At 28.7% G+C, this 25762-nt stretch overlaps 1 protein-coding gene across 6 annotated transcripts in view; it reads right to left on the bottom strand.

Moving 5' to 3' along the window:
• LOC107457564 (homeobox protein OTX2) overlaps positions 1-25762 on the bottom strand; it is a 151788-nt gene that overhangs the window by 40047 nt on the left and 85979 nt on the right. For 3 of the 6 annotated variants that reach the window (XM_071188097.1, XM_071188098.1, XM_016075745.3), the window contains one exon: positions 8017-8148. The exons of the other annotated variants lie outside the window; for them this stretch is intronic. In XM_071188097.1, the coding sequence (XP_071044198.1) occupies positions 8017-8148 (132 nt within the window). The remainder of the gene's footprint in view (positions 1-8016; positions 8149-25762) is intronic. 6 annotated transcript variants of the gene reach the window in all.

The following is a 25762-nucleotide window of genomic DNA, read 5'->3' as shown; positions in this document are numbered from 1 at the left end:
TATATATATATATATATATATATCATGAATGATAATTTTTGAAATCCTGAGTTCTTAAATTTTAATATGATTCCTAAATACAGGTTTTATCAATTGTATAGAATTCGAAACACATAGTGGATTTATTTCAATGCATTTACTTTAACAAAAAAAATCTGTGCATGCTACAGTTAAAGTAATAAATCTGACTATTATTAATAATTATCAACGATCATAATAATAACAATAACAAATGCGTTGAAAATTATGACATTGACCAAATTACAGTGTAATTATTAATAATTACCGGTGAATGTTATAAATTCTGACAAATTTTTAACCTTTAACTGACTTACTTGCTTAATATTAATACTAATCTGCGATTATTAATATAAACCGATTAATTATAGTGACCGTAACATACATATAATGAAGCTATGAATAATATAATATTTAAACTAAAACTAAATTGTTACCGATGTTTATCGAAAAAAGGTAAAACTATTCCAGGTGTTATAACACAAGCCACTCCTTCGAACGGATTAAGAACTCTCATAGAATTTTCTATTTGTTAGATTCCCCTTTCTCACGGCATCAATCCCAGGTGGGAGATTTCTAAGAGGGGGTGGCAAATTAACATTCAAATTGCAACTCAATCATTCATTATACTCACTCATTCGATAGTTTTTTTTTCTTCTTTACTATACTGTGTATACCTTGACAATAAAAGTACGTTACAGTTTAAAAAACAGAAAAAAGTGTCGCACTCATTTGCCTCTATTTCCGCAACTATCCTTATCTTTTCCCTACAAATTTAAAATCGTTTTCAAACAAACATTGAATTGCAATTCAAACGATGTATGAGGGATAGTACTTTGAAAATTGTTTCGTATCTTTTGCACCTATATTTAAAATTAAGTTTTCATTTCAAAAGGTTTATCAGAAGCAGTGTCTTAGAAATTATTTCAAATCTTTCGCATCTATATTTAGAATTATATTTTCATTTCAAAAGGTTTATTCTTGCACCTACATTTAAAATTATGTTTTCATTTCGAGAGGTTTATCAGAAGCAGTGTCTTAGAAATTATTTCAAATCTTTCGCATCTATATTTAAAATTATATTTTCATTTCAAAAGGTTTATCGGAAACATTGTTTTTGAAATTATTTCATATTTTTTGCACCTACATATAAAATTATGTTTTCATTTCATGAGGTTTATCAGAAACAGTGTTTTTGGAATTATTTCATATTTCTTGCACCTAGATTTAAAATTATGTTTTCATTTCGAGAGGTTTATCAGAAGCAGTGTCTTAGAAATTATTTCATATCTTTTGCATCTATATTTAAAATTATATTTTCATTTCAAAAGGTTTATCGGAAGCAGTGTTTTTGGAATTATTTCATATTTTTTGCACCTACATTTAAAATCATGTTTTCATTTTGAAAGGTTTATCAGAAGCAGTGTTTTAGAAATTATTTCGTATCTTTTGCATTCACGTTAAAAATTACGTTTTCAAATAAACATTGAGGTGCAACTCAAAAGAGTTATGAGGAGCAGTATTTTGAAAATTATTCTTAATGCATCTCTTTTTCATCCAAATTAAAAATAACATTTCAAACAAACATTGAGTTATAATTTCAATAATTTATAAGAAGGAAGCGCATCTTTAAAAATTTACTTGTGCTTTTTAAGAAAAAAAAGCTTACAAATCCTCTGGAAAATATTTAAAAAACTTTAATGTTTCTAATTTTTGATGAAACTAAAAATTTTGCGCTTTAACGTCAATAAATTTTAATTCATATTGAAAAAAATATGCATATTGACATTTATTTCCAGTCATAATTATAGTTAGCTTTTAAAAAAGGATTAAATAAAAATTGCCTAATTGTTTTACTCACTAAAGTCACATAAAAGAACAGTATTGGAACAATATTTTATTAAATTTTTTACATAATTTTTTTTAAAAAATTCAGCATTTTTAAAAATTCAGCAATAGATAATATAAATTCGACGATAGGATAAATTAGACGATATGTTAGATAAATATAGAATATTTATTACATCAGGTATTATATTAGTATATTAGGATAATTAGACCAAATTATTCGACGCACTGTAGTGTTTTAATAATTACATGTTTTGCGCGAGTTTATATGCTATACTTTTATGTTTAAACACACATGGTAATGGGTCTTTATTTAGGAGGTTTTTTATATAATTCCTATTTTCATTGATATATTATTTTTTAACGTATTGCATTACAATGCTAACTAATTGATGCGTGAACGTAAACAAGTACAAACTGGTTTCAGCCACGGCAAAACAGTAATACTGAATAGTATCACCTGATAATTAAGATTTTGCACCGAATCTTATAGTGCGTCTAATAATACGGCCAGGTACTATATATATATATATATAATTTTAATTTCAATACAAATAAACTAATTTCTTGGAATTCTAATGTTTTTAAAAACATCCACGTAAATACCATTTTTAATCAAATGAATGGAATTAAAAGAATGTGTAGTCATGTGTAATCATGAGGATAATATTAATTTAAATTTTTTGAATTAAATATTAAAAAAGATGAAAATATCATTTGTTGTTACTTTTTATTACCTTTTTGAAATAAGGAAAAATACTACTAAAACTTTAATTTTAATTAATAAATATTATAAGTAGTATTATTTTCCTTTAATTTAGATATCTCTTCGTCCATCACCAAACACCATCCGATATTGATTTCTTACTGCTTTAACCAAAGTGCTTATTAATTTTTTCTGTAACACGTATGATTTAAAATTTTCCATGCATGTAAATATAGAAAGTTTGCAGAGCTACGCTNGCATAAACCATTAAAATGTCTTATATATATTATAGAGAGAGAGAAAGCGAGAGGAAAGGAAAGCATTTCGGCTATTTGAGTAAATATTAAGTGACATTTTATGTTTACAAAAAAAATGCAAAAAAATATTGAGTTATTTGAAAAACAATTTTAGTGTTAAGCCTAGGCCGTCTACCTCAATTTTTATGTGAATACAGGGATTAGAAAAATGTAATATATTTTCCTTTTTTGATGTTTTAATTCGCTGTGGAATACGGTTGGCAACAATAGTTGGAAAAGAGTAAACGACATATGCCATGTTTACAACAAGGATATTTTTCAAAGCTTCGGATTAAAAATCAAGTATAGTGCATATTTGGTCCAGATAAGCTGGGAAGGGAGGCCATACGTGATCACAACAAACCCCACCTGATTACAGGTGGGCAAATACTTCACATAGTATTTTTGGGGTTTCCCGATGCTCATATTGGGGGATATCTTCACCCCTGATATACAATATTGAAAACGAATTTCAAAAGTCAAATAAATATTTATTACTTGCAGATTTAGAACAATAGAATATGATGAATATCACTTCATAATTCTGAGTTAGATGAATATATGTAGTTAAGATAAATTTCCCTTCATTGAAATTGCTTTGTGTATAACTACAGTATTGAATTGGATTTAAAAACTTATGCAGATTTAAGTACCTTGCAGATTTAGAGCAATAGAATATAATAAATATCGCTTCACAGTTCTGTTAATTGAAATTGCTTTTTTTATTGCTACGACATTGAATGGGATTTAAAAGCTTTAAATACATATTTCTCACTTGTAGATTTAGAACATTATGATGAATATCAGTTCCTAATTCTAACCGTTAAAATGGCTATTGATTTTATTACAATATTGAATATGATTTGCCGCAACTAAATATTTCTCAGTTGCTGATTTAGATTAATAGAATATGGTTGTCTTGTAGTTATGACTGTTAAAACTGTTATTTGTGTTATTTAGGAGTTATTATAGGGGGGGGGGAATCTCAACTGAACTTTTGATTGGAAAATGCCAGTAAACTAATTTCTGCAAGTTCATGGTGCAATTTTAAAATTGCCCCTAAACCAGGAACTAATGGTGACGTAATTGGTTGTTAATGTTAACGATTTCATTTATAGCGAAAATTGATATTAGTTAAGCCACTGTTTAAAAACAAGCTCTTAAAAGTCCCAAGCCCTAGATAGACTAATCGAATGAAATCTTACAAATTTATTAGAAGATTTTTTTTTTAATATCTGAGACAAGGCATAAAACAAAAAATTTCAATTACCGCAACCTGATATAAAAATGAATTTAAAAAACAAGATATTACAACAACTGAAGCAATTTAAAATATTCTGATTTGAAGGCAGTTTAAAATATTTTGATTCGATATTTTGATGTTTCAAATATTTTCTAGTTTTTAACCGATAAATCGTTTGCGCTTCGTAAGAACAGCGGAATGATTTTTTAATAATTTTGACGGAAAAAATTCTGGCAATAATCAGTAAAATTAACATAGAATATTTTCATGAACCCTATAAATCTTTTTTTGATAGTCTAGACAATAAAATATTTATTTTTCTAAAAAGAAAGTCCATCGATAAGTCGATGTTTTCTTCGTCTTGAAATTACAATTTGAAAAAATATTTTAGTTGTATCAAAATTAAATTGATGCACATCTAGACATCTGTAAATAGAAAAAACCCGTTAACACTCCAACTTTTTCTAAAGTATACGAGCACCCGTTGGTTGAAAATGCAGTGTTTAATTCTGTAAAACTAGCACTTCCTGTTCAGCAAATATTTTTTTTTCTTAAAAAAAATTTTTTTTTTCTTAACAGTGATCTATTTTTTAGTATAAGAAAAAATGAACGAAAAAATTATTTCAAACTGTTTTCAGACGGCTTATAGGAAATAATGCTTCATACAAATTATATACTATTTTAAAACTGTTCTGATTTAGTCATTCATTACTTTTATGTTAAGTTTTGTCCCTCCAATGCGTTAAATGTCAATATAGAGTCATAATTTTGCAAAAATAAAAAACGTTTTTCCTGCCAATTGCTCCATTGATTTTGGTGAATTTCATTTAGGTGTGAAAAAATATTTATTTTATTTCCCCTTCTTACAGATTAGACCAGATAGCATGAACGAGTTTTAAGAACATTAGATTGAAGGAAATTTGAACAACATTCTTAAATTTGTTTAATTAATAATTCTCCAATCATTTTCAATTATTTATTGCTACCTATGATAGAGTGGAAACACTTGAAAGGAATATTTGTGAAATATGTTAAAGAAAGGACTTCTTTTAGGGGACTCTTATTTGTTTCAAATAATCCTCAAGGCAGAAAATCATGCTGATTTTCCATTGAAGGACCAATATAAATGTGACGGTTACAATCTTGAATTTTCCCCAGAAACAGTTTGATGGGATCATTAAATTTGCCCAAAATCCTAAGTTAGGCATCTTTTCATGTTGGGCCAACATAGCATGCTATCATAATATGATGGATTTTTATAATGAGCCAACAAAGAAATCCATCATGATCCAATATAATTTACTGGTTACCCTTATGATTTTCCACTACAAATCATCAAGCTTTTTGTTGGGACAATCAAGACTGCCCAACACTCCGATATTGAAATTAACCCAACTTTATATGTTGAATCAATCGCTCTCTCTCTCTTCGCTTGGGTTTAGGCTTCCTTCACTTCAAACAGTGGAACTTACCTTTTACATTCCCTAGCTATGATCATTTTAGCTGCTCACCAAAACAAGCAAAGAGAGTATTTTTTCCACCATTGCCGCTCACCCACATCAATTGCCGCACACTCACATTGCTTTAATTGTTTTTTCTACTTAGAAAAAATAATAGACTTTTATTGGTAGTTTCCATTAAATGTATTTCTAATTTATTTAACTAACAATTGGCATTTATAAACAAACAAATTGATATTTTTAAAATATAGTTGCTATGTACAAATAACTTCATGTTGAAAAATATTCGTCACAAAGTATTGTCCCCATGAGATGAAGAATACATCATTATTTAATGTGAAATATAACTTATTCTATACTGAAATAAAGGATGAAGCTCTATTATTAATAGAAAATATTATTTGATAGGTTACTAGTCTAGTAATGGTGAATTAATACTTCCCATAATCAAATAATGGGTGTTGTTGGTTCACCAATACCAAAATATCATTTGAGGGTTGTCCATCATAGTACTAAAATGACATTTTCCATCATGAAATGATGGAATTTGTTGGTCAAAGAATTTCTAACATAACTTGTTGGTTGACCATCACATAGTAAAAAATAATCTTCCAATATGAAAAGATGGAGGTTTGTTGGCCCTTCAAAATCCATTACAATATAACGGTTGGATGATGGTTATCATCAAATAGTGTTGGGCCATCAAGAAACCAGCATAAACCATTAAAATGTCTTGAAGATCCCATCCAGAGTTTTGTCTTGGGAGTTTATATTAGTTAATTTCTACTTATAAATAACTTTAAGTAATTTGCTTCCTTGTAAAGAGCATGCCTGAAATGTCCACAAGAATGACTATTTTTTTAAGAATTCTAACTTTAATGGATCACTTATTAAGTTTGAATTGAAACACAAGCGGAAAAAATAAAAACTCTTTAAGAACTTTGATGTTTTCGGCAATTTTAAAATAGCCAGTAATAATACGTCAACAAGACGTCAAAAACAAGAACATTTTAAATATAAAATTTACCCTACAAGAAAAAAAAATGACTAAAAAAGGAACATTTCAAAAACTTGAAAATAAGTAAGCAAATTTCAAATAAAAGCATTAAGGGCCCTAAAAACAGTTTCATAATCTCAGAATTATTATAACTTGTACGAGCACTGATTTATGGATAAAGCTAAACAACGTGAAAAAGGTACAAAAAATAAGCAGACATACTGTATTTTCAGTTTTATAATGAAGAGCCTTCATTCATGTCCAAACATAGAGTAAATGTATATTTTTGATGTCTGATGACACACGAATATGATTCTATGTCTAAACATTAAACATAGAAAAACGCATAATGATTGAATCCAAACATAGATGATTTCGTAACTATTGAATCTTAACATGGATGAACTCTTAAAGATGGAATCCAAAGAAAGATGAACTCATAATGGCGCATTTAATATCTAATCTGCCCAATAATAATTGCGTATTTTTTCACGAATGGACCTTTTTGAATGCGTTTATTTGTTCCACAAATCGTAAAGACACGTTTACCAGAAGAACATCGAAGTCAAGCATCACTGGTAGAGATCAGTGACCATGTAGATCAGCCTGCGAAGGGACCGTGGGTGTGCAGTATTGGTTCTCATTAAGCTATTCTACCGTAAATATGTACGTAAATCGTCGGGGTTACTAAAGGGGGAGGGGAGCTATCTTCGCTGCTAAGGGTCAAAATAGTGAAGGCATGCACGGAAAAAAATACTGGTAATATAGTGTATGGTAAGGTCATTTTTGTTAAAAAAAATATATATAAATAACTAAATTCTGGTAAATAAAACCAAAATATACGATATTTAAACCAATCATTTGAAAAAATTTCCGAAAAATATAGTACCGGTTTACCAGAAATTCTGGTTTTAAAAATTATAACTCTTAAAGTACTCACTTACTTAGTAAAAAAAAAAAAAAAAACTAAAAAGTAGATTTATCCGAATAAACGGTTTTCATGAACTTAAGATATCTAGTCTTAAGGTATCATCATAAAAATTACAAAATTTTACCAGATTTCTCAAATTTTTTCTCACTGTAAAACCACATTCAATTTTACCAAAACGCTTCGGTAGAAATTATCGAGATATTTCTATAGACCTGATAAATTTTACCATATTTCTCAGTGTGTCTTCGGATCATCCTCAGGGATGTATTGAAACGTACATAAAATACTAATTTGTCTTCTCATTCTGTGTTTGGACACAAAAGAGAGCTCTTCCAAGTAAAACCTGAAACCACTTGTGGTATTTGCGCTTTTTTGTTAAACTTATTTCACAAAATTTTCCCTAATTGAATGACTTTAATAAAGGTGGACAATAAAAATGTCCTTATGCAAAACAGAGACAGTCTGTCAGGATTAGCAAAAGAAACTATGTGAGTCGGAGGAAAATGTAGGCACTGACCTGAGTGGAACTGTCCTCCATAGTTCACCGAACAGGGTCCCTGATCTTTGGTCCACATGAAGTATTTACAACTTTTCGGCCAAACACTATCGCGAACGATATTTTTGTCACTCAGCTCCCTACATAATTGCCCTAAAACAAGGATAAAGGCTTTGTTTGGAATCAACATCATCAAAAACATTAGTATTTTTGGTAATTAATAGACAAAGTAGATAAAAGGTTCTAAGTGACAGGGTTTGATTTACTAAATTGTGGAGAAAGTTTAAAGCAACAAATAGTCGAACATTAAAAAACCTGCCAATGGCAAACGAATTGAGAACGCTATAATACGCAAGTTTAACTGAGTGTTATTGATTTATAAGTTTCGCTAGTTGGTAAAAGAAATATAGGCAGGGCTTGATTTATTTCTTACTGTCAATGTTTAAATGTTAAGGCTATAATTCATTTAGATATCACTTAGAACCTTCATCCTCTCACCTCTTCATTTATCCTTAACTTAAAGTAAAATTTTGTAACCGGTGCTTTTCTTTCAAAAGAAAAATAAAAAAGCCACAGTTTAGGTGCTTCAAACTCGAGGAAAAACTTGTTTTAAGCTATAAGCAGTATGTTCCCGTTAGAATTATCTGGTCTTCATCCCGCATGTAAGAATTATCTGAGCTTTAAAGCTGAAAAAAAGTTAAAATATTCTTAAAAAATTTTCGAAAATTTTAAAATCGCCTATTTGGCGAGATTTTTCGACATCGATAAAAATCAATCAAATTAATGAATAATTCTCAATTTTTGTGAATTCTATAACCCCTGATAACGCAACACAGGTGAAAGTTTCCAAGTATTTAAAATTTAAATTACATATGCTTTTCAATTACACAAAACTGTGGCTTTTTTCATTTTGACATTTTGCACTATTTTCATAATTAGTCTTGGAGTTGTTGGCAAAAGATATGCAAAACGTAACCTAACAGTTATAAATAACTATAAAAATCTAACAACAATTATAAATATAGCCTAATTCTATACAAAAACGCGTTAATTTATCAGACAACAGAGACTTTAAAAATTAGCAAATAACCTAAAAGCTGTTTATAAAAGCTCTTTCGTATTGAATAGAAATTCTATTATAGAAGGAAAAAAAAAGCTATAGCTTTACTGCCTTTAATCTCAAAGTAAAACTTCAATTCTTTTCTAAATATAATATTTTTTTGGAAAAAAAATTAACCTGAATTTATAGATATATATACTGTAAAAAAAATCTCAAAAAGTTACAAGAAAAATTCCGCAATCAAGCTGGTTTTTTTACCGTAGCCAAACAAGTATTTTCAACAAAAATTACAGATAAAAATAAATCTGTTGTCTCTGCAGATTTTCGCCATATGAATAAAAGTTTTCTCTGTGAAAGTTACGAAGTAAACTTGTACTCTCACCAGATGCGGATATTTCACGTTGGTAGAACTAGTCATAACTGAAATTCGAACTTAGGTCTTTTCATTGAGAGGCACATGCTCTGTCCCCTAATCTACTGTGGCTCATGAGCTTTATTATGCAGAAATAGTGATAGTGAGAATTTCGCTTCAATATTGTATCATTTTGACTATAAAGTCGAATCACAATTTTATTTATACGATGATCAAAACCATGAAATTATTGCTGAAAGTAACAGCAAGAATAGAAAATAATTTTAAAATGATTGGATTAAAAAATTTTAAATTATTATAGTATGGAATACAAAACTGTACGCCAAAACTAGAATTGTAACTAACGGCTTTAATCCATTTGTGATTATTGGAAAAAAACGAAATAAAACCGTTGTGCCAACAAAACGGCATTAAACCGTTAAATATACAGAGAAATTCTGAAAAAACTGGTATATATATATATATATACCAGTTTTTATTTGACTCTTTTAATGTTTATAATAATATGNTATATATATATTTATATATATAACAGCTAACTGGTGACTTTTCAAAACAATTGTTTACAACTGTCTCTAAATACGGCTTTAAAAAAAATTCCGTCATTCGGTATTATTTAAGACACTGGGATAACTAAAGATATTAATATATAGGGGAAATTTGGGATCCCATATTTTGCTTCGAAGGTAAAATTTTAAATATTTATTAAGATAATTTCATCAGAATTTCATAATTTTGATCACTGAACTCATATTTTTTTAAAATTAAACTCTCTATGAATAATTTTAAGCTTTATATCAACTAAAACTTTTATATGTATGCACCAGAAAGTATTCGATTTATTTATGTATTTTTAAATTCATTGATTTTGAATTCAAAACACTAAATATGTAGAACAATTAATATTTTTATTTTAAATAATAAATGCTTCAAACAATAAATGTATACTTATTTTAGCCTTTTACTACCCCATCACCAACAAACATAAATCGAATATTGAATTCTCATTGCTGGCTTTAGTTACCCCATATTAAGAGGTAACTTAAGCCATCATGTTTAAATTTCGTTTTTGTCTTAAACATACATTCATATATGTAAACCAAAAGTGTAACTGTAGACCCAAGTTTTACGACTAATTTATCTCAAGAGTTAATGATCTTGAATTATCATATATCTTAAATTGAAAAGCGATTTGAGTAACCCCTAGTAACTGCAGATTTAGAGTCCAAGATATTTTTTAAAACGCATTTCCAGTAACACCCTTTAATAAGCACACAAAATATGGCAAATTTTCTATGAGACATTAAAAGAATTTGAAAAAGAATAAATGTTGACAAATTTTTATGAAACCAAAAATATATTTTTTGAGCCAACACATTATATTTTTTTATTTATATATTTGAATAAAATAGACATGCCTTAATGTGCCTTTGAAAAATTTGAAATTTTTACTTTTGAAAAAAATTAAACATAATTTTCAGTCACAAATTGTATATTCTATTTCTTTTTAAAACGTTAATGTTTAAAATCAGAATAACTTTTTATCAATTTTGTAAAGGTATATTAAAAATTATATTCCAAATGAAATGTAATTATCTCTCGTAGTTTCTAAGACGCATAGTTTTAACAGTGAAAAAAATTATTATTGAGCAAAACAAATTCTCCACATGCTGATTAATGCAAAGAGAAAATAAAACTAAGTATTATCTTTGTTTCTACAATACAATTACAAAACAAATACAATCGTTTCACTATTTGTAAGAAAATAAAATCCACTAGAACAATTTTAGGATACCATTGAAAATTTAAAAAAGCCTTCTAATAAAGACTAGTGAATGCTATCAGAGACTGAGAGAGTTATAAAATCTTCTCATTCAAAAATTTATGGTCATCGGTACCGATGTCATAGCTGATAAAAAAAGCTTTAAGAAAAGAAAAAGATAGCAATATATATATATTTAAAAATAATTTTTTTTGAGAGTGTCTTCACACTATTGTATTGATATATATTGATACAGTATTAGAAAGCAAAGTATTAGAAAGCATTGTTTTGAAATCGTGAGAGCTGATAAAGAGATTATATCTTTTCATTTTTTTGTTTTCGAATTTTTTAATATATTTTTTTTAAAATGTTTTGCTTGAATATTTTTTTTTCTCTTTTCGTTAATCGTTATTATTTTCCACGTTTTCTTTCTCTATATTTTTAACTTGTTTTATAAGTTAAATATATATATCTGATAAATTTTACCATATTTCTCNTCGAATTTTTTAATATATTTTTTTTAAAATGTTTTGCTTGAATATTTTTTTTTCTCTTTTCGTTAATCGTTATTATTTTCCACGTTTTCTTTCTCTATATATACATGCACTTTTATTTTTATTCTTTTTGTCTTTATTGTGTCATATATATAATTAAAATATATATTTTTATACATATAACTACTATGAGTAACGGTAGGCATTTGGTTTTCTGAAACAATAATTTGAACCGATTTTAAGTTATTGTCTAGCATAAGTGTATTAAGTTATTGCCTAGCAAAGAATCGAACAAACACACGAATTATTTTTAAATCACACAGAATTTTATGAAAGTGAAATCAAAATAATTACATTTTCACATGAATCTTTCTTCGATTAATTAGATTGCTTTGATTAATTGGAACTACCTTTCAATATGCTTAACCCTCGGGATGTCATGTATGCATTCCGCATTTTTTCCCTTATAGAAAACCAGTTTTCTAATGCTATTACATAGGGAAATAGTGTATAGGAAAGAAACCCAAATTTAGTAACTTGGAAAACCTGTAGAACATCGAAATCATTGCCTGCAGAATACATCTTCAGTAATTAGACAAAAGCTATGTTAAACTTGATCTTCGTTACTTTGGTTGTAAAATAGAGGGATTATGCACTTTCACTTAACCATTTCGCACTCTCGCATACTTATGTTTTTTGCATGCTATGTAGAGAACTAAGATTATTTTGCTGTACCTGTGGTGCGCAGAACCTGCGTGAAAATGCAAAAACTCTCTTAAAATAAATATTTCCCGTGTGACACGTTATAAGTTCACAAACGAATACCCTTTTCAGATCTTAACGGTGAAACATCGTATTAAAAAAAATAATATTAAATAAATAAATAATACAAATTTACAATGTTTTTCTTCATTTAGGACAAAAATTCAAGAATGGATAAAATAAAATAAAAAATGAAAGAAAATACAGTTTCCTTCCTAAATGCTGACACACCCGTTTACAGTAGAATATTTTTAAACAATTACTCCATAGTGCGTAAGTAATACAAATATGGCAGTAGGTTTAAATTTATTCAAAATGGCTATCCACCTCAAATTCTGATACTTCAATGACTCATTCTACCAAACAGAATCCACATAGGTTCTATTTCCTTCAGGGTACCCAAATAATGAATGTTAACAGTGAATAATTTTCCCATTAAGTGAATCCCATGAATAGAGCCATCGCTTTGGAGCACTTCTGTGTTCTGATTCAGAGACCAACCGAAATCGGCATGTCAAGACAATGATTTCAGTCACTCTTGCCCTTACTTTTTTTTTAAAAAACTTTCTTTTATATTTTACTTTGCAATTGAAAATTGAACAAAAATGAATGTATTTTCGTTATGATATCTCTTACAAGGACCGTTTGAGTTAAAATCTATAATTTCTGTTTCAACATGACTTTACAATTAATTTATTTCAGATCAATTCAGACTTTATTGAATTCTGATTGGTCAGTAAATTCAGTTTTATCTATCGCTAGACATAGCATAGAATCAATCCCCTTTAAAGTAATCGCTAGATATCTATTTTTTCATTCTACGTATTTTTATGATCAGTTTAAGAATACATCTACTTAATTCCGGGTTTAATTGATAGAGTGATTTCTGTGCATGGCAAGAAAAAGCGTTTAATTGCAATGATGTTAATTTCCAATAGTGATTACGAAAGGCGGGTATTTTTTTTAATTCCACGTGTCTCTACAGTTAATTTAAGGTTTACTGCTGATTTATGAATTAATTTTGTGTATCACGGGAGACAGTTTCGATAAAGGCAATTTTTTTAAAGACTAAAACAGTTCTAAAGTGAAATTATTTTTTTTCATATTTAAGATCAAATTTACTCTCTGATTCGAGGTTTGACAGTTTGTGTTTGATACTGGACATAATAAGTGACCAATTCACATTTTTTTTTCTTGAATCGTGTAAGAAGTCTCTAGAGTAGCCATTAGAGATACTTTCTTTCTTTCTTTTACTCGGCATGTCTTTATGATCAGTTTAAAACCAAAATTTATTATTTCTGAAGGGTAGATTGATATGGGTATATATATATATATATAGATTCTATGTAAAATCTTAATTACCAGGTGGTACTATACAGCATTATGGTTTTCACTTGTTTATGTTCGTGTATNCTTATTATTCCTAAATAAATTCTAAGAATTTAATGATTAAGTAGTATTTCTTCCGGATTTTTTTTATTTTTAAGAAAATGACTTGTTCTCAAATTAGCGTAATATCGAAATTACGAATTGTGCTTGAATATTGAAATTGCGAATTTTTAGGTGTGGTTAAATACAATGATTTACAGTAAATTAATAAGGTGAAATATTTTCAGTTATTCTTAAATAAAACTGATCTAAATCATACTAATATTTTTTTTTTAAATCAACAGAATTTTTTTTTTTAAAAAAAATTCTTTTTCTAAATTAACGTGTGGAGTTGTTCTGAGGCTCACGTGTTACGTCGTAGTGTCATTAAAATCAAAACGTTTGTTTCTTCACTTGTTTAGCAATTCTATTCGTGTTTTTGAAGGTCATAACCTCTAAAAGTTACAAGAAAGCGATTTATCTAAAAATATCAAACTTAGCTGCATCTTCATAAATTTATAATTTTAACGGGAAACATTTTCATATTAAAACAGAATGGGTTCTGGAGATTCAAATAAACTATTTAATTTTTTCACAGACAATTTCGAGTGTTGAAAAACTAAACAACTATCACAAATTAACAAAATAATCACATCATTTAAATCTTAACAGCCACTTGTTTTCTCTTTTTTAATTCTAATTCAAGGTTGATTTAAGCAACGCAACGATGTGGCAGGTTTCCCGTCAATTCGAGGTCATCTAAAAGGAAGGCCTCTTGTTCATTTTCATTTGAGCAAGTGTATGACATATATATATATATATATATATGTATATTAGTTTTCATGATCAATTTGAGAAAGCGATTACTTAATTCTGTTAGGTAGTTTAAGTGTGATTTTAGTGCATTAAATTTGCTGAAGACAATTTATTATCTATTGAAAAGTCTTATAGTTTGCTTCTACATATTTTCAATAAGACTAGGTTTACTTTCAGTAGGAGTTTTGAAGAAAATGCATTTTTATGTTTTAAGGAGAATAAATTAATTATGCATATGACGCAAGATAATATCAAAAACGTAGTAATTAGTTAATTGAATGCTTTTTAAGGAAGACGGTAATTTTAGGAATTCAAGCGTAAGAATGTATTTGCTTCTCTGGATAAATATATAATTTTTCTGCTGATTTTTGTTTTTACCCGAAACATGTAAAGGGTAAACGCAATCTGGAAATATAGCGCCGAGAATATATTAGGATATCAATCAAAAGTTTGAGACGCTTCATGTCAATTTTATTTTTAGCATATTTCACAAACCTGTTAAATTTATTTCTGTAAATCCAAACATTTTTACGAAAGATTCGAAAACCTGTTGATCCAAAAATAATTCAATGCCAAAATATGATTTATAATTATTTGTTTTTTATTATTATTAATATTAATAATAATCAAAAAGTTATATATGTTAAAACATGCAAAATTGTTACTTTTTAAAAAAAAAACTTCGTAATTTTTACTGACAAAATCTAAACATTAAATGAAATCGGTCGAACAATTTCAGAGCGAACAATAAAACTACAAGGTCCAAAAAAGATATAATTTTATTCCTCAAGATCTATCTGATTGATTCCGTTCCAGTTTTAAATTTATTTAATCATAAAAAAAATGCGCAGTTCAAAAGTTATTTTTAAAAAATTAAGACCTTAAATTAAAAAAAATATATATCGTTGTTGAGTTCTGCAATAAACAGTTATAAATTATCAGTAAAAAGTAATTTTACATAGAGTTGTGCTTAAGTAAAAAAAAATTTATTGCGTACAAAAATTTTCCGAATTTCTGCAATAGTTTCAGAGACGGACGCAAAATTAAATTTAACATTTATAAACTCTCGTTTTCTCTCCAGTCTAAAATTTTTGGACAATGTTTTTGATGCCCCCTCATTTTCAAGGTCGAAATCATTACTCAGTAGGCGAAATGTAATTTTTTTTAGTAATACATTTTTCTAAAAACCTTAATACACTCTGTCTAAGATAATTTTCGTATGAATTTTCAGTGCGATTGAAATACTTGAATATTTTTTTTGATACATAAAAAATTATAAAATGTTTAAAAACTTCACTGTACTCTCATCTTTTTATAAATATTTAACGCATTTGTTGTGTTGTATATTTTAAGTGACAAACTAAAAACTATAAAAATGTCACAATCTGGAAAAATTTTAAAAATGGTGACAAATTTCATAACATTGTTAGAAATTTTAATTTCACTGTCATTTAAAGGACTTAATTGGTTAGCATTAACACAAATATTTAATTTATAAATAATTTTGCTTGGTAAAATTAACTGAAAAATATTTACTAGATCTCTTTATGCAGTTTTAAATATTTTTCAGACTATGGCCAACTATTAAATTTCAATATGCACCCATCTTTAAGTATTTAATGTATTTTTTTAAGTTTATATAACTTTTAGCCTTTAATGAGGCAGTTCTTATTCAACGTAGATTGTTCTTATACTAAATCACAAACATAGCACTTGTTTTGAAATTTTAAATTACGTTTCTTTTAATCATTCAGGTGACATTTAAATATTCCCCTATTTCAAAAATAAGAAAAAAGGAAAGTAATTTGAGTTTTTGTAGACAACTTTGGAAGAATAATTAGTAGAAATCTATTTCAGGAAATATAAATGATGTAGCCACATAAAGTGTTCGAAAGAAAGTATTCTATAAGGCTTCTTCAAAGGGTGCACATACAAGGCTTTTTATACTTTGCTCTTTATTGATTTTTATTTATAGAAGACCGTAAAAAGACTCCCTATAAACACTTTTGTTTTGCACAGGGACAGCATGCATGGGAAAAAGTTTGCAAATTCTGATGATCTTAAAAAATTAAATAAATAAAAATAATAATTGTGCTGCGCTATTTTTTTTTCCTTCCTTTTAAGCTCTGAATCCATCTTTGCTCATTTTTACTAAAACCACCTCCTGATCCCCGTGTTTTCCTCTCCCTTGGCATTTTAAGGGAACTCCACCCCTTATATTTATCACCACTTTTTGATAATTTTCTGCTCTCGATTTTGATTTGATGGAAGGAAAAAGGATTATTTTTTGCTTAAGGAGCGTTTTAAAACCTGAGCATTATAAGCAGATATGGTGGATATTGTCTCTTAAGTTGTTTAAAAAAAAATCATCAAAAATGATAATTTTTCAGAGTTTTTCGATAATTTGAAACCGATTTCGCGTCTTGAAAATCTCCTCTTTCTCTCCTAAACATCCCCTAATAGCAAAAACATTTAGCCATAATTTTGGTTAAAAGCGAGTAAGGAGAACTTGTTTAAAAGTTCTCATATAGGGAATTTTCCAAACCTTCACGCTAAATCTTTAAGTTATGTACGCGAAGGAAAATTATTATTTTAACGTCACATTTTTTCTAAGAGGCTAGAAAGGTGAAAAGTTCTAATATGAAAGTTGTAGAAAGGAGGAAGATTTTGGTGAATTTATCCCCATTAAATTATAAAGAATCATAAAAATGTATCAATTTTTTTTTAAATTTTGTTTTCAAAATATTCAAGCCTCTGAATCCCCAAACACCCCAAAATAATAAAAATGTTAAGTAACAATTATGTTTGAAAACGGGGAAGAGTTTTAGAAGAAACTCTCGCGCGAATCGGAAGAAGATTTTCTTCACAGATTTTTAGCCAAAATGATTATTAAATATTTTTATTATTAAGAGATGTTTGAAGAAAAAAATGGGGCCTGAACTCGAACATCCAGAAAGCAAGTTAAAAAAATTACGGAAAATAAAACAGATCAACATGTTTAAAAACTGTTCCCCTATCTAGCTCTTTATGAAAAGATTAACTGTGAATATAACCCATTTTTCCTTCCTTCGTTCGAAAGAAATTTATGGCCATAAATTATCGAAAAGCAACAAACGCATGTAGAGGAGCCGTGGTAGCTCTGGAGACATGAATCGATGGCTGATCGATACGAATTTGCTTCTGGCTCTCACGGACCAGTGTGCTGTCGTAAATATCCTCAGGAGTAGATGGAAAACGGGCTAGAGTTGCCTTGCTGTCAGGCTAACCGTGAGATGCTTTCGAGGTTTTTCCTTCCAGGTAACACAAATGCGGGCTAATTCCATCAAAAGAGTCCTCCACGAAGGCCAGTTTGTCCCGATGTTTAAATCCAGGAGTTTTCTTATCTTTTAAATTGGGTTCATAATTAGAATTCTATGGAGAATTAGAAAGCTATTGATAGTTGTAAATTAAACAATGAGTATATTGATTTCTAAGTCGAACAGTTTAGCTATAACCAGCCTTCGAATCTTAGCTAACCAGTCTTAATCCACTTTCCTATACAGTTCTTATCAAAAGTCTGAGCACTCCTCTGAACTTCCAGAAATGTTAGAAGGCACCGCATCAATCTGAAATTAGACTTCTTGGTCTCGTTTTCAAATTAAGCAACATTGCTAAGGTATGAAAACAAAAATGCATAATTTGTTTTTATTTATACAGAGTTATTGGAGAAGTTTGAATTCATCCAGCAGCCCACACTTGACCTTGATAAGAGCTCCGTTTGAGGCATTCGTTTCATCAAATTAACCAATGTTTGACTATGTATGTGACAATGTGTGCAAGAATTTTTGAAAAGCCATCCATAGATCTTAAGTGTTTACTTACATCTGCTTACAGACATCTATGCCCAGTTTATTCCAAAGAATTCGATTAGATCAGGAGGTTACTCCGATTAGAACCAAAAATTTGAAACTTAGATTCCTCAGTTTTTCCCGCAACGCAGTGTCATTGCTGTAAAATTAAAATAATATATCCTTATTTCAAAATATACTTTTGATCTAAATATTATAAATAAGAATCAATCTTGGTAAGAATCAATCTTGGTCTTTGAGAATCAATCTTTACTGGTGATTAATCTGTGGGATTTGCTTTGTGCAGAACACACTAGTTTCCTTTACGGATCATGACGATTTCTACACCATTTGAAACATTATAAATTCTAGAATCCTTCAATTAAAATCTAGAATCTAAAAATTAATCTTTACTGGTGATTAATCTGTGGGATTTGCTTCGTGCAGAACACACTAGTTTCCTTTACGGATCATGGCGATTTCTACACCATTTGAAATATTATAAATTCTATAATCCTTCAATTAAAATCTGAAAATGTTTAAATTATCAGACTAATCTCTGATAAAATTATTAAAAAATTACAAAATCCTGTGTAAATAATTCTACTTTAAACTATTCAGGACCTGCGAAAACAGAAAGAGGAACTTCCCTAACTCGCATTCTCCGAGTTTATGCGTGCTAAGTACGGATAGTTACTAATATAAGTTTGCTCGATTTATTTATGATACCGTAGGTTGTGAAAGAGTTGAGCAACATATAGTTTGAGTTGCAACCTTTACTGGTTTGTAATTGGAGGAATATGCTATGCACTGCGCAGTCCCTTTATTTATCCTGACGATTAATGCACCATTTGAAGCATCGACTAATTTTAAATTTCGACTATTAAATTCTTCTATTAATACGCAGAAAAGTTTAAATTGCAATGCAACCGTAAATAAAACATTCAAAATGTTTTATAATCCTCTGATCTAGTTTACGTATCCTTTGCCAGGATAAAAAAGCAAGACTAAACCTGAAAAGCAACCGTTGCGTAGTAATTGGAACGATTGTAGCAAACACACTAGTTTCTTTCATTCATTAAAACGATTTCCTTCATTCATCATTATCAATATATAAAACCTTTGAAGTGTTAATTAATCCTAGAATCTTTCTATTTAAAACCAAAAAATATTTTAAATTGTCATTATAAAAATTGTACATAAAATGATTAAAAACATAATTATCCTGTAGTCCTGTTTAGTAATCCTGTTTTAGAAAAAGAGAGCAACTCATAGTTTGGAAAGCAATTGTCACTGGTTAGTAATCTGAGTAAATGATTACACTGAAAGTATTTCGGTGTAATATCTCTCCGAATTTGATTTTGAACAACTCAAAAAATTGTTTGAAGGAACACGTTTTTCAAGGTAACACCAAATCTAGCTTTCATATTTACTGCTAAAAAAAATCTCAGAAAAATATTTAAAAAATAATTGATTTAATTGTTATTTATTCGATCAAAACAATTAAAAAACCATAGAAATAAATGACATTCAAACTGTTAACTTGTAAGAAAAATCGTTTATTGACTGTTTTCATCTAATACGGTTTGACAACCAGAATTTTATCAATGCCAAATAGATCCACAGTCAACGAGAATTAATCGCCCGTTCTTCGAAAACTGGAAGCTAATCCTTGTGATAAGGATTACGAACTCCTAATTTTATTTTCCATTATCGGATGCCTAACGCAAAAGGACAGTAGCCTAATAATATTACAGTAATAAATGCGTGGTGAGCACCTTATGAAGCCACTTAGTTCCTTGCAGCTGGGTATATGGGCTACTCTGTCAATCTCATGACCGGCTGAGTGGAAGTTAAAATTCCACCCTCGACATCTCAATATTTCTTGCATTCCTTTTACACATGAGAAATTTCCAGTGATCTTACTTGGAAACCCCGGACTATTGGAATACAAAACTATCATTTTCGCATAGATAACTGCACGTAAAACTGCTTAACTCGAAACTCCAGTATTTCCCATCACTCACTATAGATGCCACCATTAGATAAACTAATTAAACCACATTCTATTCACTTGACAAAACACAACTCAATCACAACCTAACACCCATGGGAAATATCTAACAAAAAGCCTAACATAACTTGCAAACGGTTTGAAAACCGTAAAGTTAATTATTGTTCTTAACCGTAAAATGTACGGTTAATCGGACAGATAGACTGTGGCCTGTTATTTTACCGTGATTTTAGAATAAAATTCTAACAGTGTGAAATACTAATTTAGTAGAAAAAAACATTTTTTAGATAAATCTTATGTTTATAATCTAATTTTAATTGATTTTTTTACCCATTTTTAACAACTTTATTTAATAAAAATTTCAAATGTAAAAACATAGTATAATAATGTTTTATAAAATATTAAATAAACTAACCATTATAATAATAATGTACTATAAAACTATATATAAATAAATACACATAAAATGCAGCACACTATGGTAATTCATTACTAATCGTAAGAAATGAAACTTAAGCTTAACTTTATTTTCTTATTTAATATTTTTTCAATAAATAATAAATAAAAATCATTTATATAATTGATAATCTTTTAATACCACAAACTTGAATTGATTGCTGTATTTAACTATTATTGCATATACCCATAGCTACTGTTGCATTAATTTTATTGCGTGCGCTTATAACTATTATTGCATAATTCTTTAAAAATTCTGTTCAAGATTTTTATATGCGCAATTTCTTATGATATTAATAACGCCTCGTATCAAAAATTATTTCATTAACGTTGATTGCTTAGAATCAATTGCCAATACTCTCTTTACCACAAGATGTAAAAAAAAAAAAAAAAGGTGAAAAGAAGTAAAAATTTAAGGATGCAATAATGTTTGGTTGAATAACAGGAAGTGACCCCTTAACAAGTACTAGAATAAAGTTTTTTTTTTAAAAGTGTCAAAATAGCATTGAATAATAAGTAAAAATTGCATGACTTAAAACAAAGCTATTTAAAAATTCTGTTCATGATTTTTAAATGCGCAATCGTTTAAAGTATGAATAACGCGTCTTGATAAAAATTATTCCATTAACGTTCATTGCTCAGAATTGATTGCCAACGCTCCTTTATAATTTTTTCTACAATGATGATTTTTTTGTTATAAAAAAAGAATAAAAATTGAAGGCAAGATTCTTGAGAAAAGCTTTTACCACTTCAGGTGAGGGAGCTATGAAACATTTTTTAATGCAAACTTTTTGAAATGTCTGCATTTAACGAAAAAAAAAAACTTTATCGGATTTAGACATAATTTTCAGATTAATCTCCCACCCCCTTCAGTGTATTTCAATTAACTTTTTCTTAAAGAAAAACATTCTTTCGAATTCGCGCACCACCTCACCTCCACTTATCTTTCGACACTTTTTAAAGCTTTTCCGCTGTTTAATTAAAGCAGCTTTTTTCTCCATGGCAATATTTTTCCTTAAATTCTTCTCTTTCTGAACATTCTTTTTCCTCCCTCCCCCCTTTTTTTTCTTCTTCTGACGCAGTTTCTTTTGTTCCCTCGTCTTTTTCAGGAGAAGCATTTTTGCACACTATGCTTTAAAAATAGTCTCCAATCAGCAGTAAGCGCGAGTTCTAGGGGGAAAAAAAACGCATTTCTTACTATAGACTTAAAAGGAACGATATTCCCCGTCCCTCTAAAAATAAAATAAATAAAAATGACGCGTTTCAAAGTTTATTAAGTCAATGATCAATACATACGGGAGAAAGTATTCGGTATTACACTGTAAGAAATTTTAGAGCGTATTAAACATTGTCTCCATTGTAAGTTGAACCATATATATGACCGCACTTCATTAACAGGATGATACAATAGGGTTCAACATAACTTGATTGAACACTTTATTATGGTTGCTGCAAATGACGGCTTAATGTCGAAGCGATTTTTTTGCTAGTGTACCCCCCAAGATTGAAAATCTTACTTAGAAAACTATTTTAATAATTATACACGTTTAAAAGAACCGGTCGAACAGTTCTCGGAAAACTTGGCAGATTTTGTTATTAATTAACAATTCAAAACGAAAAAAAGTAGACAAAATATCGCATGGATGAATAGTGGGTTGGGGAATTTATCTAGTCAATTGATTTGACATCATTAATTAGTAACCGATTGTTGTCATTCACTTTAAAATATTACCATTCACTCATCATTCTCGGTAACAACGAAAGATTTTGAAAACCCGATTTTTTTGTGAGTGTAATGCATGCTTAAAAATCAAACTTAGAAAAATATTTTAATAACTATACTCGTTCAAAAGAACCGGTCGAGCCGTTCTCGGAAAACTCGGCAGATTTTGTTATTAATTAACAATTCAGAACGAAAAAAAGTGGACAAAATATCGTGTGGATGAATAGTGGGTTCGGGGAATTAGTCTGGTCAATTAATTTGATATTAATTTGTAACCGATTGTTGTCATTCACTTTAAAATATTATCATTCACTTATCATTCTCGGTAACAACGTAAGATTTTCAAAACCTGATACATTTTAAAATTATTAAATAAAAAACAACTTTTGCTCACGGTTGCTTTTATTCTTTAATAGATAGAGAAGATGACAACACAAGAGGAAATAAACAACGGGAAAACTTAGAACTCAACTGAAATAAATAAACTAAAAGCTATGAAGATATGCTAAAAAAATGCATATAAATATTTTTCAAAGATAATCCACCGGCAAAACACAAAGAAAATATTTTTTTCAAATTCAGTTTATTCCAAAAGCTTTAAACTTATAAGAATTAAGTATTAATCATTCATGTATTTAAAGAAGTAGGAAAAAATAATTAAAACAGGAAAGCATTACTTTTGATTGCGAGGTATTATTAGAAATTGGAATTAACCTTGTATTTGTGGTGGTAGAATCATTTTTCTCAAAAATTCGCATTTTCGCTGCATTTTTGCTTATAACTTGACAAGTTTCCAATTAACACATTCATTATTTAGAGAACATTTTGCAAATTATAATAAAAAATCAGGCCTAATGGATTGCGAAATATGACTGAATAATAGCCTAAAAATAGGGCACGGGAGTCGCATTCTCCTTCCGCGGAGTTGCAAATTCTTAGAAATATTAGTAAGAAATTCTATATAAAATAACATTTGTTAAAGTAGTTATTTTTATACATATTTGTAGAGAATGATTTAATAAAAAACCTAGCTAGTAAAAAGAATCGAAAATTAGGTGCATTGTGACGAAAACGTTTGACGGCTTCGCTAGAGGGGTTGCAAATTATGCGGAATTAGTGATGCAAAAAATCCCATAGCTTTTGAAAGCCGGGAAAAAACTGGAGTTTCACGGATTATAAACGGACTTTTGAGGAATATTAGGAATTTAAAAGGCTATCAAAACTTGCCTAGTTTCGATACAAATGGAGAGGTTAATGCATTAATTATAACACCTACAATATAAAAAAGTTGCATTTGTATTTGAGCATCTTTATTTAATTCAATTTAATTACACCTGTTTTTCAATGTTTTTTTCTTAAAACAGCAATTGAAAAATCGTGCCATACATTATTAAAAGTCAATTTTAAATTTATTGTTATAAATTTTTATTAATTTATTAACAAACTATTGAATATAATAGTTGAAATTAAAAAAAAATTTTAAAAATATCACCTAAAAAATGCATATTATGAAAAGTAAAAAGGAAAATTTCATGTTTTTTTAAATTCCTTATGCAAGATATTAAAACAATGACATAAAGCAGAATGTTCTTTTGCTAAAATATACTATCAAAGATTAAGCAAGAAGTTAAAATGTCTATAAAAAGTTAATCAACTTATGAATCATGATGCTCCTTTTCAAAAGGTTTCTGCTACTTCCACTGAAAATACGAATGTATCGTTTTGAATGGTAATTTAAACTCTTTAAAAACCAGCAATTTTAAAAGTTTCCTTCTCTAAAAACTCGATTAATTTCCGGAAATAAACCGATTTTTTCTCCCACTTATTGCATCTCTATGCGTAATATACAAGAGTTATAAACGAAAATCATTCTGCATCGCTTTATTTTTACTGCATTTAAACGTATGTTACATTTGGACTACCCATACAAAGTTGCTGGGGACGGACAACAGACGCATACACAGTAAAAAAATTCCGGATCAAATTCGGATTGACATCCTGAGTGCAGCATTCGTAAGATCTATACCAAAAAATTCATTTTTACCATCATTTCCACAGTGATATTCATTTAATTACAATGATTCAGTGATTTTCAAGTAAATATTACTAAAACAATTACGGTATATAAATTTTTTCTTGCGTAAAATTTTACTATAGATTTTACGTAAAAAAGTACCGGTACACAGGGTTCTAGTACTACTTTACAGTGTTACTGGCATTCCATCGACTTAGCATGGAATAGTGTACACATATCAAATGTATCTCAAACTATTCTGCAACTAAAACCAAAACTTTGAGCATATTCTGTCGTAATATGGATTATATTGTAATATGCATGGAAATACAAAATAAATAAATAAATGAAATAATGTAGAGTGATTTTAATTTTTTGTTCTTCTATAGTACCTACATATTTCTGCCCCTTCTAGTGGCTCCGGATAGCGCCTGAGAAAGTTTTATTAGATTTTTGATTATTTTAGTATACCTGCTTTTCCTTTACATTTTGGATAGTTTTTTTTAATCACCCTATATATTTATATTGAAATAGTAAAATTCGTTTTATTTTATAATAAAATTTATTTCTTATGAAATGAAGGTGTACATAAATTTTATGAGAAATACAAAAAAATCCTCATGTAACTGTTGCTAATAAAAAAAAATACTTTCTTTTTTTTGAAGTGACAAAAACATTTCGGTACCAACCAGCAGTTTTTCTAAATTGCAAACAAACGAATCTTTTTGTTTATAATGATCTTAACTGAAAAATAAGGAACAGAAAAATTGGTTTTTCATAGATAACAGCAGAAACGAGGTTCCGTAAAAAGGTAACGAATTCAGATGAACTGCGTTATTTTTGAAGGTAACAAGGACAATGGTTGAAAATAAAATTTGAAAAATTGACTAATTATCCTATAGATTAATCACGTCAAATTTGGAAGAAAAATTACTTATAGACACCTGCAGGCATATTACATAGTTAAATCGATAAATAGGTATGTTCTGGTTGTTGGATTTGATCCATGTTCATATCATCTCCCCAAAGTCATTTCTTAATGATATTTTTGATCTTTTTACAGTTTAATATAAATATATATAATCAAAATTATCAAAA

The sequence above is a fragment of the Parasteatoda tepidariorum genome, chromosome X2 (genome assembly GCF_043381705.1).
Source record: "Parasteatoda tepidariorum isolate YZ-2023 chromosome X2, CAS_Ptep_4.0, whole genome shotgun sequence".
In the NCBI taxonomy this organism is placed as follows: Eukaryota; Metazoa; Arthropoda; class Arachnida; order Araneae; family Theridiidae; genus Parasteatoda; species Parasteatoda tepidariorum.
Note: the sequence above shows the minus strand (reverse complement) of the source record. Positions and strands in the feature narration are given on the sequence as shown.